The sequence below is a fragment of the Ixodes scapularis genome, unplaced genomic scaffold, assembly GCF_016920785.2.
Source record: "Ixodes scapularis isolate PalLabHiFi unplaced genomic scaffold, ASM1692078v2 PGA_scaffold1__304_contigs__length_218370807, whole genome shotgun sequence".
Taxonomy (NCBI): Eukaryota; Metazoa; Arthropoda; class Arachnida; order Ixodida; family Ixodidae; genus Ixodes; species Ixodes scapularis.
This window is the reverse complement of record NW_024609846.1, coordinates 32,448,471-32,469,937: the sequence shown is the minus strand read 5'-3', so window position 1 is coordinate 32,469,937 and position 21,467 is coordinate 32,448,471. Positions and strand designations below refer to the sequence as shown.

The 21,467-nt window shown below is 47.9% G+C and overlaps 1 protein-coding gene across 1 annotated transcript in view; it reads right to left on the bottom strand.

Moving 5' to 3' along the window:
- Nucleotides 1-12,547: 12,547 nt before the first annotated feature.
- LOC121835932 (glutathione S-transferase 1-1-like) overlaps nucleotides 12,548-21,467 on the bottom strand; it is a 48,633-nt gene continuing 39,713 nt past the window's right edge. Inside the window, exon 5 of the mRNA XM_042290489.1 lies at nucleotides 12,548-12,685. Within this exon, the coding sequence (XP_042146423.1) occupies nucleotides 12,548-12,685 (138 nt within the window). The remainder of the gene's footprint in view (nucleotides 12,686-21,467) is intronic.

Here is a 21,467-nt window from a genome sequence, read left to right as displayed (position 1 = left end):
GCGGCCGGCCATTACTTTCAATTGTACAGCTCCGCTGGTCTTCCTTGTTCACCAGAGTGGCAAGGCTGAAAGTTTTTTTGAAGTCCCCATTGTCTCCACTGTCTGCTTTCAGCGCAGCGTTCCCGCCGAGCGTGCGCGCTCTTTTCTTTCTTGTTTTTTTGTTTTTTGTTTTTTTTTGCTTTAATAAGTTGTTTGCAGAACACCGCAGTGCTGCGGAGTCTCATCTTTTGCGTTTTATTTTACTGCGAAGCTGTATATGTCTAGGCTTCCGTGGATTTTTCGTGCGCGTGACCAAAAACTCTACGCTCGCGCCGCATGCACGCACCGCACATCACCTGCGCGCCTTACGATCCGACGTCTGCAACAGTTACCGCTCATTCACACTGGAAGCGGATCCGCGTTCGCAAAGCGGTTGCGAACGCGGTTGTATAAAGATTCAGTACAATTGCACGCGCACTCGATGACACCAAGAGCGCGTGCAATTGTACTGAACCTTTATACAACCGCGTTCGCAACCGCTTTGCAAACGCGGATCCGCTTCCAGTGTGAATGAGCGGTAACTGTTCTAACGCAAAAGCTTGAAATAAATGACATCTTGCACGCGCGTGCGTTCGCCAACGCTTTATTTTGGTTATTTACTTCGAATCTTTTACACGAGGGAGGCGTGTGCATGCGGCGAGTGGAACACCATTAAGCGCGAAACACATGTACGACGAAACCGTCCGATCCGACGTCCGACCGCGCAATACGACGGTCGGACGTCGGATCGGACAGTTTCGTCGTACATGTGTTTCCCGCTTTACTCGTGTGCGTGACCAAAAACTCAGAGCCGTATGTGTAGATAGTTTGGCCATTCATTGGGAAGTATAGGAGACAAATGAGGAGGCGCCAGTGCCGAAAGCAGGCAAGGCGTGTTCCAGGGCGTCTTCACAAATTTGAATGGGGCCAACCAGAAGCCGCAAATAATACCCTGGTAGTGGTCGCAAGAAGCAAATTTGGTAAGTGCGTCGGAGTAACTCTCGGTGACTTAAAATATGGTGCACGTGATGTTTCAATCACGATCACCCGAAATCATGCTGGGAGAGTGCGACTAGCGCAACGATCGACATAATCCGTACGCCAGGCGCCGTGGGCCGGGAATCTGCCATCCGGTCACACCCTGTCCGTGCAAAAGAGTTCGATCGGAACATTCGTTTCTTACATCTTTCTGCATGACCACGATCGAAACATCACGTGCACCCTATTTTCAACCATGAAGGGACACGCTTACTACAACGACCAGAACTGTTTCTCGCTACCACCGCTAAGGAATTCTTTTCGGCTTCTGGTTGGCCAAGAGAGCATGCCAAGCCCTATTTCTGTGTCTGACGCACGCCCTGACTCTGCCCGCACGTCCCATTGACCAAACTCGTTGTAGACACGGCTCTGCAAAAACTCTACGCCCTCACCGCCCTCTCTCTGTCGTCATTCCACGCGCTTGCGTGCCTAGTTTCCTTTCCTTCCGCTGGGTGGCGGTCCCGTCGCGGGTGTCTAGTTTCGTCCGGCTCCTCGGGGCGGCGATAGTCGTCCACGCGAATGTATATAAAAACCCAGAAAGATAAGTTTACGTTCGCCATTTTAAATTTCGCTTCTTTTCTCTCGTCGTAATGGGGAAGCCGCGTATAGTCCGGACTCCCGAAAAGCAACGCGCCTACGAAGAGCAACGGCGGGAACGGCAACGAGAATGTCAGCGGCGGCGGCGGGCGGCACGTGTGTGTGCGTACCTTTCGTCACGATGACCACCGATCAAGACAATAAATGTGTTCGTACCTGTGTTAACGATTCTATGTCACGACTGTTTGATGTGCTAAACAGCTTCGCTGACCATCCAACTACACAAAGTGGAACGGCTCCCAATTTTTATTTTTTATCGCTCCCGGACTTAGGACACTGGATTTGTCGCGGCACCAGAAACGACGGCGCTGCAATCGCTTCACGCTGCATCACATTCGGTTGGCGCTTTCTTTGCTACGATTTTGATAAAAAGGAACGACTTTTTCGTAGGAATTATGCGGCGAGTCGCTAGCCTATTGGTGATTTTCATCACTTGTTTTCTAACCTACTTGCACGGCCTCGTCTTTAGGCCGCCAGGCGCTAATATTTGAATTGATCGAGAAGGCTGGCATTCGACCTGCCCCACAGCGTCGAGATGTTTCGTTGGCGCCCCCTTATGGTTACCATCCGTGACGTCACGACTGGGATTTGCCTCGCCGTGACGTCACCAGTTGTTATCCTGGCTACTTACCATCGGGTGTGACGACGAGTTCGGTGGTGTGTTTAAAAAGCACAGTGGAAGCTAGGAGCCATTGCAATCCGAAACTAGCACCGCCAAAGTTGAAAATCTGACAATGCTCATATAACCACGGTTTGGCCAATCGTGGAAAGCTGACCGCAGCGACGCTTTTGGTCGCGCACATCGCTAATAATGAAAAGGCGCACTTTCTTACGGCCTTCACATTGCTGGGCACGGGGACGGCACCACGTGCATTTTTCGATACCCAGCCATAAAAAGTTTAAGCGGTGCTTGCACCCACGTGGGATGCACGTGACCCTGTCACGTGAGTTGGGTGGTTGTTTGTGTAGAATGTGTTCGCATAGCGTTGCGCTCGCTTCCATCGGGTAGAGAGAGAAGTAGGCGTTTATTAAAACAGTGATGTCATCCAGCGCCTTGTGCTGGTTTGCTACACTGTGTAATGAACGGAATAACAAAGAAAAAATAGGAAGGAGTAGAGAAAGGTAAGAAAACAAAATTGATATAAAGGAAGTATAAGAGAATATAAAAAAAGTGATACAAAGTAAAAATTAAAAAAAAAAAATAATTGTAGATGTGAGTGTTTCAATGGCAAGCGTCATTTACCACTTCAGTTCACTTTAGAACACTAGAGCCTATGTTGTAAGCGAGTATTCTTCAAAAACTTCAGGAGAGCTTCTGTGGCCTTATAACCGTCAGAAGATGTCATCCTGGGGCCAAACACGATGTCGATGCTTATTTGTTCTTCTTCTTTGATGTTGAGGTGTTTCTTCATTAACTGCCTTTCATGGCTGTACTCCTCGCATTCGCAGACTACATGTTGGATGTTATGGACGCCGCCGCAGGATGCACATTCAGGAGACTGAGCTTTTCCGATTTTGTGAAGGTAGCTGTTGGTATACGCAACTTTTAGCCGTAAGGGGTGTAGCACGGTCTCCGTTTGTCTTGGTAAACCTCGTGGAGCCCGAAACTGTAGCTTAGGATCAATATTGTAAAGATATCTGTAGTGGTATTGAGGGTTTTCCCAAAGAGACGATGTTATTTCTTGGCCGATGTTTCTTATCATGCTATTTGAATCTGGTCTCGAGAATGGAATAGAGACAATAATAATGCTCTCGTGAGCATCTCTAGCAGCTCTGTCAGCAAGAACATTTCCGGTTATACCGGAGTGGGCAGGAACCCACTGTAGAATAAAATGGTGTCCCTGGCACGAAGCTTGGCGAGCTGCTTCCAAAATATCTTGTGCAAGTTGTAGATATGGGCTACTTTTTTTCATCGAGGAGAGTGTGTAGAGAGCGGGCTTCGAGTCAACAAATATTGCCCAAAATTTAGGTTTTTCAGTTCCCGCCTGTGTCACTGCTGCTCGAATTGCCGCGAGCTCTGTCGCCGTTGATGAGGTGACGTGGCTCAGCTTTGCTTTTATGGATGTTCTCATAGAAGGAATGTAGACTCCCAGAGCCGATGATGACGTCATTGTAGAGCCATCAGTGTAGATGTGGTGGAATGAGTTGTATGATTTATTGATGTATTCAAGAGCAATCTGGGTGATTACCGGCGCAGGCATTTTTGCTTTCGAAGTGATCCCTGGGATACCTGTTCTGATTTCTAAGTGGGGGTACTTCCACGGCGGATATCTTGGAATTGTAGCCGCTTCAAATGATCTGGGAATATAATCCTGCAAAAGCGTGACTACTTGGGCAAATCCTGAGGATGGTCTCTCTGTTTTGATATCTGCTAGATGATGTTTATGTATTCGAGTTTTGTGACGAAGATGAGCTCGCAACGTTTCTTGTGTCCTTAAAATGGCAGGCGAAACTGCTCGTGCTTCAGCCAGAGTTCCCACATTCGATGTGCATTTCGGCAGTCCTAAGCAAGCTCGAAGAGCTTGTGCTTGGGCACGTTCTAATTCTTTAAGAAGAGACCGTGATACATTATGCATAACAGGAAGACTGTAGCGCATAAGGCCGAGAAACAGAGCGTTGTATAGGGCCATTAGCGCAGAGACAGAACATCCCCATTTAGTCCCACTAATCATTCTGATCATATCGATAAACGAGGTCAGCTTTTTCTTTAGGCGCTTTATGTGGGGGCTCCATGTCAGTTGCCTGTCGAGAGTGACACCCAGAAATGTGTGTTCAGTGACGTAAGGAATTGGTTTTCCATCGATCACGATTGGGTATTTGTCCGTGTGTTTTCTGCTGAATGCCATCACCGCTGATTTGTCCGGTGATATATGCAGACCCCGCTCGTGGAGGTAGCGTGCTGTAATGTTTATTGCTTTCTATAGTCTTGCTTTGTTTACGTAGAGAGACCTACTACACGCCCAGAAACAGATATCATCAGCGTGAACGGTTTTAGGAAGTATTTTAAGAAGGCCTATTAGAGAAATGCTAAAAAGCATGGGGCTAAGGACCCCCCCTTGCGGTACTCCCCTCTTGATTTCATGAAAACCAGTGTTGCCCTCCAGCGTCGATATGTACACTTGTCTTTCTTTAAGGTAACTTGCAATCCACGTATATATGCGTCCTCCATAGCCAATGGCACCCAGATCGTGAAGAATGGCCCCGTGTTCTACAGTATCGAAGGCCGATTTTATGTCCACAAATACAGCTGTTGTTATCTTGTTGACAGTTTTCGTTTGTTCAATGCTTGTCACTAAATCAATAACATTGTCGATGCTGCTTCTTCCGCGTCGAAATCCATTCATGGACAAGGGATATAATCCTCTATTTTCTAGATCCCATTCGATACGGGCTAGCAACATTCGTTCCATTACTTTGCTCATGCAACTTGTTAATGCAATTGGACGATACGAATTAATATCTAGGGGAAACTTTCCAGGTTTGAGGATTGGCAACACACGAGCAATTTTCCATTGTCTCCGTATAATTCCTGTTTCCCATGAGGAGTTAAAAGCCTTTAACAAGAAGGTTCTAGCCGCTGCCCCCAGGTGACGTAAGGCTGAGTATCGTATTCCATCCGTGCCCGGGGACGACTTGACGTTAGATGCAAATAGTGCCATATCAAGTTCTTTTAAAGTAAAATATGCTTCAACAGCATTGCACACACTTACGGATGGGTGGTCATCTGTCGTATTCGCTCTGCAGTCGATAAGAGTAGAGCAGGAGGTGATCTTGACACAGAATTCCTCGGCTATGGTTACTGCTGAGACTTGGCGGCTCAAAGCGATGGCCCGGAAAGGACGAACTTGCTGCGGCCTAACACGCAAGCTTCGCATCATGGGCCATATGCGAGTAACTGGCTTTCTGGGATCAAGGCCGGCACTAAGAGACCTCCAACGTTTTTTTTGAAAGCTTGTCCAAGTGTCGTAGAACGCGCTTTTGTGCTCTCCTAGAAGCCCTGACATCCTCAGCACTCTTAGTTTTTCTTGCCCTGCGTTCAGCCCGCCGGCGGATGGCACGCAGTCGTTCGTATTCTCCATCAATAGCTGTCGGGGGGTTTGTCATATTGACAGTTTTGGTCGCTTCGGAGGTTGAAGAGTCGATGGCCGCAACAAATCCTTCTGTCTCAGTTAGTGTAGTACAGGCGGACTCCAGTTTTGTTTTGAAGATATCCCAGTCAGTATAATGCATTGTGGTGCGCCTCTTCAAGCAATGCAATCCTTGTAACGTAGTGTAAGTGGGCACGTGATCACTACCATGAGTTTCAATATCAGCGAACCACTTGGCTCCCTCAGCGAGACATGAAGATACGAACGATAAGTCTAGAGAGCTACTCGTAGATGCACCTCTGAAATACGTCGGACTTCCGTCATTAAGGATTGCAAGGTCATATTTTAGTGTAACGTCTAATAAGGCTTTCCCTCGAGCATTAATTTTTCTGCTTCCCCATAATGAGTGGTGGCTATTGAAATCTCCTGTCAGAAAATGGGGTGATGGGGTTTGCTGTAAAATTGTATCCAGCCTCTGAATGTCCAAGGCTGCCCGAGGAGGTATATAGCTAGCAATAACTGTGAACGAAATGTCCTCTATCTTAACAGTCGCAGCAATATATTCATTCGTAGGGTGCGACGGAATATCGTGTTGAATATATGTCAGGTCCTTTCGAATGCCGACCAAAACTCGGCTAAGACCAGTAGTTCTGTGGGAATGAAAAAGCTCGTACCCTGATAGTCTGATGCTGTGCGTCACTCGCGACTCTGATATTGCGATAATAGGAACAGGATATTTGAATATGAATTGTCTAAAGTCCGAGAGCCGATTTCGAAGGCCTCTCGCATTCCACTGAAGGACGGTGGCATCTCTACGAAGCTTGTCTAATGACACCAGATCATAACAAGCGGAAGTATGGCATCTAGTATGGTTAACAGTGCTTGGGCTATAGGAGAGTCCCATGAACGGAGAATATTACGGACAACGTTGGCGATGGTTTGGAGATTGACCCCGGAAATAGGTGGTTGCTCTCTGGTTGATGCCCTTGGCTTGTCCCTCCTGGGCTGCCTATTTTCCTTATCTTCGAAACGCGAAGTTGATGCAGATCCAGGGAGTGCTGGAAATTCTTTGTCATCCTTTAGCTGCAAAGTAGGGGCTGTAGCTTCTGTGGATTTTGTATAGGTCTTGCCTTTTCTCACGCTGGATTGCTGCGTTGACGGGCAATCTCGTTGAGCACGAAAATCGTGAGCTGCGACGTCGTGTCTTGCTTGGTTGACTGCTGTCCTGGCATGGCCAGTGGACATCTGATCTTGTGTAGACCGTAGAGCCTCTTTTGCTGAGGTGTAACCAACCTTAGCTTCGCTCTTGTACCTGTATATTTTCTGCTCTCTTTTGTATGCCGGGCACAAACGAGATGTAGAGTCGTGTGCTTTGTGGCAGTTCATGCAGAGAGGGTCTTCCGCTTCGCACTTGGAGCGATTATGGGGTCCCCCGCAGCGAGCGCATCGCGATTCCCTTGTACAGTCGGTTCGAACGTGCCCAAAACGGTTACATGTGGAGCATTGACGCGGTTTCTCGATGTACGGTTGTGTCTTGTATCTTGTGTATCCGATTGTAACGTACTCTGGTAGAGTGTCCGTGCTAAAGACGAGCTTGACGGTCTCGGATTTACCCAGTCGTCGGATGGAGATAACAGGTGCAGTAGTGCGAACTGCCAGTTGAAGTTCGACCTCGGTGAGGTCTGCTGGTACTTCGTAGATCACCCCGGCCGCCGATTCTCGTGGGAGCGGTTCGTAGGCCAGGACAGCGATCCCGTCTAGTGTGGTGAGTGCAAGAAGCGCTTTCGTAGCGTCTCTATTTCTGGTGTCAATTGCCAGTACGTTGAGTCGTCGGTTTGGTCTAACCAGGATCACCCCGTCTGGAGCAGTCATGTCCAGTTTTTCTTGAATTTTCTTCGGGTTAATGGTTGCGATCACTTTGTCTGGATCCTTGGGTCTGACTATCACCGTGAGGTGGGGATCAGTATGATTCATAGTCTTGACGGTCTTGTCGCTTGACTCCGAACTAGTTGAGGCTTTGCGTCTCTTTCGGCTCTGAACGAGCTGAAAGGGTGCCGAGTTGGCGTCCAGCTCGTCAGAGATGCTCTCATAGTAAGAGACGGTGCTTGAAGCGCTTGACATACCCAATGATGGCCGCTCAGCCTGTCCATCCAGTTCCATTTCGATCGACGGTGAGCCCTGGCCGGCGGGATGACCCGCCTCAGCCATGGTTGGTGACCGTTGCGTCAATAGCGAGGATCGTATCGTTTTTACCTTGAACTAGCAGCGAAAATCTTGAATAAAGATACAATATAGCAAGACAACCTCGATAGCAGCCAAGGTAAATCCGACTTCTTCTTCTTCTCTTCCATCGGGTAGGGTTTGCATGAGCGAAGCGGCGTCGAGGCAGGCGAGTCCCCGAGGAGCAGACGACGGACCGCGATCAGCTTGTCGCGGTCCGTCGACAAGCTGATCGCGTGTCGTCTCATCCCCACCGGGCCGCCGGGGCTTTCCCAGTCCGAACGCAGGGTGAAGCCTACAGACACCGCCGTGTCCGTAGGCTTGCCAGCTTCTGCCAGCTGGACGGAGGACCGGCCCGCCATACAGTCAACTGAAGGGCCCTGGGGCCTCATCACCCGCAACATCGGCCCGCACCATTTCCCGCGGGCTCCATTTCAGCATTGCTGGCGCCTGACTATCATAAGACACGGTACTTTGTAGACTCTAACCAATCTCTTCAATGTGCACGACGCTTCGAAGCCGGCTCGGCTCCTTGATCACGGGTGACTGTATGTGGGCCCAAAGGTAGCAATCTGTCGTTGTTTTCTTCTAACATCCTCTCTATCACCTATACGTCGTCGTCTTAGCTTTGTACATATCATCGATCATAATCATCATCCCTAAACGTGGCACCGCGGGCCACCATGGTACGGGCTGTCGCCTTTCCGCGGTACCACGGCTCTCCTGAGCTAATAAAGATTACTATTAATATTATTACTTTTTCATGGTCCCTTTAATCCAGGTGTCGTCCAAATATTGATATCTTTTCTGCATTTCCTCACCTTCTTTTTTTATCTCCCCCATCCCTTTCTCAGCGCAGAGTAGCCAATCAAAGAAGGTCGCCTTGGTTTGCCTCAACATTACTTTGGTTTGCCTTCCTGTTTTCTCGATAACTCTAGGGTATACTCATCTGCTCTAGTTTTCTGTTTCAACTTGCATTTTCTTACAAGTACCGATACTCAATGATGCTAAAACGCGTGACATACGAGTGTTTTGATAGCCGAGAGGAGTGTTCCGGCACCACATTCTTCCTGTGGAAATTCAAAAGATGTCAAAAGCTTTAATCGGCGCTTATGGAGAAGCGCCAATTAAAGCTGTAAGGTCTTTTGACGTGTAACGTCTTTTAACCTTACACGCCCAGAAAGTGCTAACGGGGTGTAGGATGTGCGTGCTCCGTGCATCGGCCCCCTTGACGCTTGTGTGCATCACCCTATAGGCCTATAGAAAAAATAATATGATAGAGAGAACATTAGTACTTTCCGATTTCCCTTCGTTTATTATCTCCTTCCCTCTAGTGCTAGTACACTCACGGCGCTGCATGTTAATATAAGAAGTACTGGGAAATATTGGGATGAATTTTAAATAATTGTGCAATTACTAGATAACTCTGTCGACGCTCTTGTATTAACAGAAATAAACTTTCGGGACGTGGGCGTTTCGCAGGAACAGTTCTCTTTGCCCGGGTTAGAAACTTTCTTTTTGACACGTGATACAGAGAGAGGAGTAGGTATTGCCGTATATGTGAAGAAAATTTGGTGTGTAGTAAATTTAGATGTATCTTTAAAATATGCACGGTGTCTATCGTTAAAATTCTCCAATAACGATTTTTCAATGTCCCTGATGACGTTTTATAGGCCCCCCTTAGCAAGGGTATCTGATTTTCTAGTTGAGTTACACTCAATCTTGGAAAACGTTCCTACAGATAAAATTTGCATAGTAGGTGACTTAAACATTTATCCTCTTGCGCGTTCAAAATCTATTGCTTGCGATTACTTAAATATTTTTGCGAATTGTGATATAGAAAGCGTAATTACTGCTCCTACTATAGAAGAATACCTGTCCGGTAACCTAGTTAGATCTTGTATCGACCATATTAACATCAGAAACTCGGGGGTACCTGTAATTCCTAAGGATATTCAGCAAATACTAGCGGACCAGTACTTTGTGGCATGTCGAATGAACTTTGGCATCATTTCGGCGGATTTATTATTTATTATTATGGCGAAAGCCCTACTTGGCCTATTGCGCGAAAAGGCGGCGTCGTTGTGCCCGAGAGATGGTAATAAATACACGTCATCAAGCACGCTCTGCTCAATCATATGTTCAAGGACGACGCCGTCCTTGTCGTCGTCCTTTAGGTTGTCCTAGAGGTGGTGCAGGTAGAGAGAAACTGTTTATTTTCTTTTAGAGCGCAGCTCTTAGGGGCCCGTTTCCGGCTTGAGCGGCGTCGCGGTCGGCGTCGGCGTCGCCGTCGCCGTCAGCGTAACCGCGCGGTGCATTATGGGAAATGTCCCATAATGCACCGCACGAGCCCCTTACCGGGGTCACGTGACCTCGTGGGGGGGCGGGCACGTGACCCCCAACCGAGGTCACGTGACCCCCTGAGGTCACGTGACTCCCCTGAGGTCACGTGACCCCCGAGGTCACGTGACCCCCCGAGGTCACGTGACCCCCGAGGTCACGTGACCCCCGCCGATGTCGCGTAACCCCCGATGACGTCATCGTCACTGATGACGTCACTGGCATCCACATCGTCATAATCACTGATGACGTTATCATCACTGATGACGTCATTAGTGACGTCACTGATGACGTCACCGGCAACCACATCGTCATCGTCATCATCACTGATGACGTCACCGGCATCCGCATCGTCATCGTCATCATCACTGATGACGTTACCGACATCCGCATCGTCATCGTCATCATCACTGATGACGTCATCGTCATCATCAGTAATGTCGTCACCGGCATCCGCATCGTCATCGTCATCATCACTAATGACGTCATCAGTGACGTCACTGATGACGTCACCGACATTCGCATTGTCATCGTCATCATCACTGGTGAAGTCATCAGTGACGTCACTAATGACGTCATCGGTACCCGCATCGTCATCGTCAATGATGACGTCATCAGTGACCTCAGTGATGACATCATCGGCATTGGGGGGTCACGTGACCCCCCCTGGTCAGTTGAACCCCCCCCCCCCCCAGTACCCTTCCATCCCCCTCCTCAAGAGCTGCGCTCTAATTCGGCGTTACAGGGAGTTGTAAACGGCTTTCACTTTTTTTCCAGCTCTCACTTACAAATTGAGAAATTCAGAAGTCGTCCTCTAAGCGTCGTTCTTGAGGTCGTCCTAGACGTCGTCCTGTAGAAGTCGCCCTTGACGCCGTCCTAGACGTCATCCTCTAGTTGTCGTTCTCGACGTCGTCCTTAGGGTCGTCCAAGGGGTTTTCCTAGAAGTCGTCCTAGACATCGTCCTCGACGTCGTCCTTGAGGTCGTTTGAAAGGTCGTTATCAGTGTCGTCCTAGACGCCTTCCTTTACGTCGTCCTAGAGGTCGTCTTAGACGCCATACTCTGTGTCGATCTTTAGGACGTCGTCCTCGAAGTCGTCCAATACATCGTCCTAAATTTTAACATGTGTAGAAACATTATTCGAAAACATTTCTCCCGTGAGACTATAATGCTTTCGCCTTCTTACACGTAAGCAGTCTTCCGGTAATTATTATTACTATTAGTCCCCTGTTTCTTATCTAACTACGTATGTTAAAATTCCTTTGCGTTCCCTTGTATACATTGTGCTTAGTATCCTGTGTCGTATCTATCGCATATTGTCAGCATCAGCACTATCATTTTCATTTGTCTTCTGCCATGTAGGTACATGCCAAAGTTTCTTTGTGCTATGATTTATGCCTGGTGGGTTTTCTGGGTCCCAGGTATTAAGCAGTGTAATATTTAGCTAAATATTGGATTTGTAATTGAAGTAGATACATTCCTCTTTTCTAATGATTACCATAACTTCAAATTGTGTATTTAAAAGCTTATTTATAGGATTATTAGAGCGCAGCTCGGGGGCCCGTTTCCGCGTATAGCCGCGTCGCAGTCGGCGTAACCGCCCCGCTAAATTTAGTGGGAAATTGAATTTGTGTTGAGGTCATGTGACGTCAATTTTACAGCTAAATTTAGCAGGGAAACTGTCGGAGGAGGGGAAGAAAAGGAGGAAGAGAGGAAAAAGAAGGCGAGGAGAAGAGGAAAGAAGGGGAGGAGAAGGATCAGAGGAGGCGGGGAAAAGGACGGTAGGAAAAGAGGAGGAGCAGGAGGGGCGGGAACGAAAGAAGAGGAAAAGAGGAGGAGCGGGAGGGGAGGGAACGAAAGAAGAGGAGGGGCATACCCTCCCCTCCGGACCCTTCCCTCCTCTTCCTCCTCCTCCTCAAGAGCTGCGCTCTCATTTCACATTACAGAGATTTGTAAACGTCTTATCTCTTTTATTTTGTTTTCTTTTTACGTCTGTATTTTCTTAATTATTTTTGGCCATCGAGGCGGCGACAGATCCCCGATCTGGCCCCTTAACCAGAATGTTGGTAGACCCCTGGCTTAGATCGCTACATACAGTTACCGATTGTTTTCGGGCACTTTCAGAGTAAGCCTGGGTCTTGAAAACACATAGTGACCATTTTCCGGTCTTTCATTCCTTGCGCGTGCAATTATCCCATTTATTAGATGAGTACACGGCGAGCGCATCGTGGACGCTTCACCCAGTTTCTCATTTCGCGGCGTTGTACAACCCGGTGATTCGTTCGAGCAGGCCTTTGTTGGTCTCCTCGTAGTAAGGCAGAAGAGAAGAGACGCGATCGTAGTGGGACGACAACTTTGGGAACTTGGTCTTGTTGAAGGCGGGCGTCTGCAACAGCCAGAAGTGACAGCAAGCCGTTACCAAACAGGCCACCCCAGAACATGGGTGGCAGCAAAATATTTTATTTGACCAAAATTAGAGCAACATTAGTGTGAAAGAGAGATAAGAGCGCACTGCTTTTAGCTGTACACTAATAAAGACCTCTACACTGGGAACAGTGCGCCCACAACAGACATTGCTGCGTAATCTCGTGGGTCCTCAGTCTACTGATTTCGCGGCGAAGTGCCAAACTTTCATTGTATAGACTGTTCTATTGAAAGAGGGCAAGGTTTCCTCTATTGCCTTACTTCCGGAATATATTAGAGCTAGCGCATTCAATGACGACGATCTCCCGGTCATGGGGACACCACTGTTCGGTATCTGCACGAATAACAACCCAAAGCGCAGAATATTATCGGAGGACATCTTTATTGCGCACGGGATCCGTCAAGGCAACCCCCGGCTGCAGTGTCTTGAAACTTTATCGCTTTCCAAATGACCACGACCTCCGGCAGCAGTGGGTTGCGTCCGTAAACCGAAAGGACTTTTCCCCAGAGCCATCCTTTCGAGTAGGCTCGGAGGAATTTTTGAATAGAGGTGCACCGAAATTAACGCGTACATTAACATGAGGTACGCTCGCAAGGTGCGTGCAAGTTTTCTCGTGAGAATTGCTGTTTCAGCTCGTAACTTTTCGTAACTTGATATATCTGAATATTCATATTTTTTAGTGGTGACATTGACTCAATTTTATCATCTACAACACTTAGTTGAAGGCTCATTTTCGCCGCCGGGAGTGGCTGGAAATTGTCGAAAAGTTAGATCACTTGGAATTTCCTGAGTCGCGATCTTCAGCGCGATACCGGAGAACCGTGAACTTACGTTGACTGGAACAACGCGACAGGATTCTTCTTATTTTAAAGATTGGTACATAACGTAGCTGAGACAAAAAACACAAAAACTTCAGTTTGTATTGCTAAAGCATGCTCATGCATCGATTTGGAATCGTTGAATCATTGATCGGCTTGCTCCGACGATGGGCCCATCTCGAATTCGCAGTTTTCAGTTTTTGACGAAGGACACATTCGTCGACACGGGGTCCTTAAATAAAACGTTTATAAACATCTGCAAGCAGGAGGAAGCTGCCTTCGATCCTTCCCTGCAATGCTTTTATATCTCGCGTCCTTGTTCACATTATATGAATTGCATTGTTGTAGAAGACATAAAACACCAAAAAATATTCTCGTTATACTGCATCTAAAATGCAAAGGAAATTCAATCGCTGTTAGCTTATAAAATATCTTGAGTACTTGCCTCCGATTTCTTTTGGTGGCGCGTTCAGTGCCGCTCTTCTCGGCATCGCCGCACTGGCGGGTGACAAAATACGGGGTATGAAACGTTCCCAATTAGTTGAAAAACACAATCCGCGGCACACAAGGACACAAGACGCGCCCCAAGTCAGATACCCAGCACTTTGGACCACCCTACTAGCACAACCAACGCGGGAGTGACGTCCCAAAGAGCGTTTTCGCCAACCTTACAAACCACTCAGCATGGCCGCGGAACCTGAAGCTCGCTAGATGGCGCTACAGTATTCAAAATAGGTTGAGGCTAATGGATGGGGAGCAATGGGCACGAAAGGTTTTCAGCTATTTATACATGAGGAGTGTAGACACAAAGTGGAGACAGCGCACTAGGAAATTAAGAGGAAGGTTTTTGGGCTATAGCGAAGATACGGAAGAGCAAGTCTCAGTTAAGAAGAAAGTTAAGGCCACAGAAAGAGATCGGTGGCTAGAGGGAATGCAGACAAAGACTGCTCTGGAAAGCTATAGATTAAACAAAAGAGTTATTGCCAAAGAAAGCATTTATGACAATTCTAGGGGAAGCTCATTGCTGTTTGAGGCAAGAACGGGTGTTCTGCGAACCAGAACATACAGAGTGAAGTACCAGGAAATTGATACAGTGTGCACTGCTTGTGGAGAGGAGGACGAGACGGCTGAGCACTTGATACTCTACTGTAAAGGGCTTCACCCTATGCCTACCGAAGACAACATAGATTTAATAAAGTCATTGGGTTTTAGAGACAGCGAAGGGAGAGTGGATTTCAAGACTGTAGAGATTACCAAGCAAAGATTAAGTGAATGGTGGCAGAAATCGAGAGAAAACTAGGTATTTTCTTAATCACTGATGGCAAGGGGGTTTCATAGCCTCACTTTCTTTGCACTGCGGAGTGAATATAGATTTCACATTTAAATATTCTAAGCTTAAATGGTAAAACAAAATGGCTAGGTGGCGTAAGCTACCGCCCGATCCAAAGGGCTCAGCCGTATTCATCCATCCATCCATGGCGCTACCCACGATAAAACGGTCTACAGACCGTTTTACCGAAAGAGGGCTAGAGAGAAAAGGGGAACGGGCTGCCTGCGCTTTCCCCTTGACTGAGTGGTTGGGAACGAGCGAAAGACCCGCGGATAAACGCCCTGGACGCGTGTGTTTCTCCAAGTTCGGTTCTCTTTTTTGCGGTTGATTTATTTTACTTCCAAGTGTAATTAGAGCTATCGGAATCGGTGACGACAATCCCCTGGTCATGGGGACACCTCTGTTTGGTAATAAGCTGCACAAATAACGACTGAAAGCGCAGAGTAATATCGGAGGACATCTGTATCACGGACGGGATCCGATAAGGCAACTGCGGCTGCAATGTCTTCAAACTCCATCGCCTTACAAATGACCGAACCCTCCAGCCGCAGTGGGTTGCGTCCACAAAGTGAAAATACTTCTCCCCGACGTCATCCTCTCGAGTGTGCTTCGGACATTTCGTGAATAAAGTGCGCACCGAACTTACCGCTGTACCGTCGACGAACATGGGATACACTCGCAAAGTGGGTGCAAGTTTTCTCGTGAGAATCGCTGTTTCAGCTTGTAACTTTTCGTAACTTAATTTGTCCTAATGCTGATATCTTTCGGCGGTGAAATTAACTCGATTTTATTATCTACAACGCTTAGTTGGAGGCTCATTTCCGCCGCCGGGTGTGACTGGAAATTGTCGAAAAGAAATTAGTTTTTTTCGGTTTTTTTCTTAATTGAGATGTTCTGCGTGATGCCAGAGAGCCCCGATCTTATGTTGACCATGTAATGGCATGAACCGGGCACATAGCTGTCTTAGTCACGACTGCAGTGGTAGGTTTTACTTTGCTTTGCTGATAACATACGTATTGCGGGGTTGGCAACCGAAAACATTAAGTCCGCTAAGCATAGTGAAAACAGTGAAACGTGTCACTACATTACACCCCTCCCCTCTTAGTAAGATGCACAGTCTCGTTCGTTAATAAACGTAAGGTCCCAATCGGAACACAGTTCGATGCCGTCTTGACGGCTTTCGAGGAGGAGGACTTGTCGGCAGGTCATGAACCTCTGCATCTTGTGAAGGCATTTGCTCCGTTTTGGCTCTCGACGACAGGAAACCCTTTGCAGTTGAACACCATAGTCTCAGCTAGTTGCGTTGATGCTCACGTCCAGCCAAACCTTGCACAGCTGGTCATGGTGGCGTCGATGACTCTGAACGTTCTCCTGCTGCACTTTGTACGAAACTGGACCCAGTATGGCAATTACCTCTGTTGCTTTCCATCGCGGACCAAGGGTGAAACTTCTCACGTAGACCGCATCGCTTTAGTTGAAACTTCACCTTTGGGACTGGACTCTCCGGCTCTCTAATTCGATCCGGATGAAGCCAGTTGAGTGGAGAACGCAACTTCCGTCCCATAATGACACGACCTGGCGTCTTGTCGGTCATTGAGTGAGGAGTGGTATGCTGCTTGAACAGAAATTGCGAGATTCTGTACTGAGTATCTACTCGCGATTGCATCTTGAGTGTCGACCTTCACGTCCCTCACCATCCACTCTGCCCTGCTATTGCTTACAGGGTGGTACGCAGCTGTGTACACAAACCGGACAGCACAGCCTGAGGAAGTCTTGCATCTCTTGGCTGGTGAATGCAGTTCCGTTATCAGACATAATGTCGTCCGACAAACCATGTGTTTAAAACACTTGGGCAGGCTCCTGATTACGGTAGTCGAAGTCATCGATGGCATAATCTCCACTCCCACCCAGTTAGAATATGCATCGACGATTACCAGAAAAACTTCGCCTTTGACTGGACCTGCAAAGTCGACCTGCAGCCTGCTCCAGGGCTGCTCTGGTTTAATACAGAAGTGTACAGGTGCCTTGAGGTTTCTCTGGCGGTCGGTTCGGCACTTGTCGCTGTAGCGCACGAACTCCTCTATCTCTTGATCGAGTTTCGGCCACCAGATTAGGCTACGAGCCATGGCCTTCATCACTATCATCCCAGAATTATTTGTGTGCAAGGGCTGTAGGACCTGGCTCATTCCCGTCTTTGGAATTACCACACGGTTACCCCATAACAAGCAGTCTCGATGCACTGACAGTTCAGTTTATCTCACTTCGAATGGTGCAACGTCTCCGCCCGAACTGTCATCAGTCCATCCGCTGAGCACCCACTGCTTCATCATTGGCATCACGGTGTCCCTTCCGGTCAAGCCTGCAATGTCAGTAGTCAAAAGTGGGGGGTAGTGCCACTAAATAAGCTACGCTTCAGAGTAACGACACTTGGCCATATTGTGTCTTAAAATCATGGTTGGCAGTTATCTGAAGCTTTATCTGAAATTACAGGAAACGCTCTTTCACCCTCCACAAATGTTTAAACAGTTCGCGACAGAGCAAAGCAATATTACATTACCTTCCTAATATCGAATGTAATGCTGAGGAAGTCGCACTTTTGAATCAAGACGATCGGCAGTTGCGTCTGTTCTGCATACGAGCCAAAATGGCGGTGCCCACAACAATGTCGGGGAACGGAGTGCCGATACTCTAAGCGCAGCTCATTTAGTTGCTCTAGTGGGGGGTACTGGACGGCTTCAAGCAACAGGATATCACCAGGTGGTGCTGGTTAATTTACATCTCCAGGCATTGGCAGCCGGCTCAAACCATCCGCGTTAAAGTTGTCTTGGCAATTCCGGAATTTGATCTGGTAGTTTTAGGCACTCAACGGGAGTGTTCACCATAGCTGTCGAGGTTAAAGGACCTCAGGTATGCGCTTGTCTGTGTCGAAGAATCCCGGTAGCGGCTTATGATCTGTCATGACCGTAAAACTTCTTCCTGCCAGGTACTGGTGAAAGTGTCTAACCCCGTAGACAACGGCAAAACCCTTTCGGTCGAGTTGTGCATAATTCCGCTCGCTCTTCGGAAGAGTACGTGACGAAAATGCGATAGGAAGCTCATTTCTGCCGTCGTCTTGGTGTGCCAACACTGCTCCAACCCCCATTGGTGAGGCGTCATCGCAGAGCACTAGAGGACGGCTAGTGTGGTACTTCACCAAAAGCGACTCAGAAGTCAGAAGTTTCTTGAGACTTTCGAAAGCATTCTGGTGTTCACTTGTTCAGGTCCACTTACACCCGCCATTCTGCAAGCGATGCAAAATTTCTGCAACCTCCTCCTTCCCTTCTAGGAATCGACTGTAGAAGTTCACCATGTCCAAAAAGGCTTGTATTTCCTTTTTGTAAGCTGTAGCTGGGGCACTGTGGAATGCTGCAACTTTGCTGGCACTTGGGTGAATTCCTGAGGCACCTATCTTGTGTCCCAGGTACTCGATGCTCGTCTTGCCAAACTGGTAATTGCCTTTGTTGACTCACAGTCTGGCCTCTTGCGACCGTCGCAACACGGCCTCCACACGCTCGTGGTGCTCTTCTTTTGTCTTTCCAGAGATGGGATGATATTGCCGCGCGTGCAGCTGCCAAGTAGGCAGCGCGGCCGTGGCCTAACTGTTATCGTGCTTGCCTCCCACGCGAAGAGCCAGGATTCGATTCCTGGGAGAGAAGTGTTTTTTATTTATTATTTCCGCTTGTCATTCTCGCAAGTTCGATAACTTTCTCGTTTCACCGAGTTACGAATGTTCTACGCCCCAAATGTTCTAGGCCGAATGTTCCAGAAACCCACGACGGTACAAAAGGCGCTCCGCGTGGCAAGCCGGGATCAGTCTCGCCCCAGCGTTCGACTCTGCTGTCACGCCGGCTTCGACGCCCGCGACGCTCTGCTTTCTTCTGTTTCCTTTTTATTTTTTGGCACAAGGTCGCCCCATTAAACGTTCAGTTTACTCAGTCATTCGCCGCCTCATCACTCGTCATTCGTGATAATATTGTCCAGGTACGCCACAACACCAGGGATCCCAAAGATCAGGCTGTCGAGGACACGCTGAAAAAGTTTTGGCGCTGCTGAAACACGGAAGGGCAGTCATCGGACTCGATGCACTCCTTTTAAGGTGTTGATCGTGAGGAGCTCTGCAGACTCATCGTTCAACATCAGCTGCTGATAGGCATGCGCGAGATCGAATTTTGTGAACATGCAAGTGGTACCTATCGCTGCAAATACTGCGGTGGTGGTCGGTAGAGCGTAAATATTGCTTTTCATTGCTTTGTTCACCGTACTGTGATAATCCCCATACTCTCAGGGGCCCGCTTTTTTTTTTTCTCACCACTACCAGTGGTGTCGCCCATCTAGCATACTGGGTAGGCTGCAATGTTGCTCCCTTCTGGAGGCGGTCCAACTCGTTTTTGACGCCTTCACGAAGGGCAAATGGCACCGGACGACACTTGAAGAACCTCGGCTCGGCGGTGTTTTTCAGTTCAAATTGAAGAGGTGCTCCCGTAAATCCTGGCAAGTCGCTGCCGAAGATACCTTGAAAGGTTTCCGTTAGATCCTCTTCGGAGCTGCTCAGCTTTTGGATGCCTTGCATTCCAATCCCCAGCGCTGAAAACTTCCTGCCCAGCAAACTACCCTGCCTTCCGGACATTAGAAGCGGTGACGTTGCGACGTAATTTCTAGACACGACATCCAGCATCGCTTCACCGAGGTTCGGCAGCATTTCACTGGACCACGTGAGCTGCTTCGCGCTCGATTCCATGACGGGGATCTTTTTTCTTGGGCTTCAATTTTCCTGAATGTATCTTCGCTGACTGTCAAACATAAAGTATCAGAGTCCATTTCCATGGCGACTTGCTCATTTGCAATGGCAACCTCGACCATGTACCTTTTCCCTTCCTCAGGTCACAGATGGAGAATAACTCACCCACTTCGTGCACCTGTTCTGCACTTCCACGGCTGCTTCCTGACGCTGAAGTCTCCGCCTGTTTCTTCGAACGGCACGCTGCGCGATGTGCCCTAGCTTCTGACACTTATAACACATCTAAGTTTTAAACTTGCATGACGTTATAAGATGCTTACCGTTACAACGGTAGCAACTGTCTTTCTTTTTCGTGAGACGAGCTCTTCTCTGCGGTTGCGTGCACGCTGGCGTCGCTGTCCGAGACTGTCTTTCGATCATCGTTGATGTCATTCAGCTGCCTGGCTGCATACGGCTTCCGCCGTGAGCGCCAAGTCATACGCCACATCGAACGTTAGCATGTGTTCGGCGAGCAGCCCCTGTTGTATCGCCTCGCTGCGAATTCCACACAGAAAACAGTCACGTAGCATGACACCGAGTGGCAACTTTTTGTCCCCGAACTCGCAATCGCCCGCTAGCTTGCGAAGAGCTGTCACGTAGTCGGCGATGCTCTCCCCCGCCGACTGATGCGGTTTGTAAAACTTGAACCTTTCATAGAGCTCGGAAGACCGCGGACACAGGTGCGACTTCTAAGAGCGAATGCTCAATATATGGCTAGGGTTCCATGCATATTTGGTATCTGTGTGCAAAAACAAAACTCAGAAATTGCATGTAAAAGAGTTCCACTGTATGGAAATGCATATACACCTCGTCACCTCGATAGGCATTTTGATAAGGAAAGACGTGGAAACGTGTGATAATAAAGATACATCCGAGAAGAATGGGCCTTCTCCCACTCGAGTGGGGTGACGTCACTGCTTTACATATATAAAAGCAGCATCTGCCGAGCAGGGCATTCCATTCTGTTCTGCAGTTGCTATGGGAAGGCCACGCATAGTTAAGACTCCCGAAAAGCAACGTGCCTATGACGAGCGCCATCGGTCATGTGTAGATACTGTAAATAAAAATTTGGTGAACTGGTTTTGTGTGTCTCTTGTTGATTCATTTGTTGCAGTGCTCTACAGCTTTGCTGGCCAATCGCCTTCACAGAGTGGAATGACTCCAATTTTATTTATTTATTTATTTCACAATACTACAGGCCAGTTCTCTGGGCCAGGCAGCAGGAGCAAAATATAAACAGATGTAAAGGCATGTAAATACACAATAGCAGAAAATACAAGAAAACAAAACAAGCCAATCTTGGCCGACAAATATAGTAAAAAGATATATATATAAGGTGTGTGAAGTCACCGGGTTCGATACTAAATTACCGTAAAAATCGGAACCTGTGCGAGGCAATTTAAACTTTTCGTCAAATGCGTATTTCACACCTTCGTTTTTTCTTGTAAAACTACAAAATGTAATTTCTGTAAAAAAAAATTAAAAAAAAGAAAGTTAAACAAGATTTGTCAGGGTGAACGGCGGACGGTTACACAGACGATCGAGTCAAGTGGCAGGGCCCGTTTGGCAAGCGTATTTGATAGATGGCGTCGGGAGCAGCGTCGGAAAATGTAGCCGACCAGCGAAAGAAAACAGACGACACGCAGGCGAAATCCGTCGGCAGCAAAAACGGCGTCGTTATTCAAACGCATTTTTTTTACTTTAAGTCCTGCTTTTATTGTTCGCGTTTCTTTCTTATTCAAAAGTACATTACAAAAAAAATTATGTTCATTTTAATAA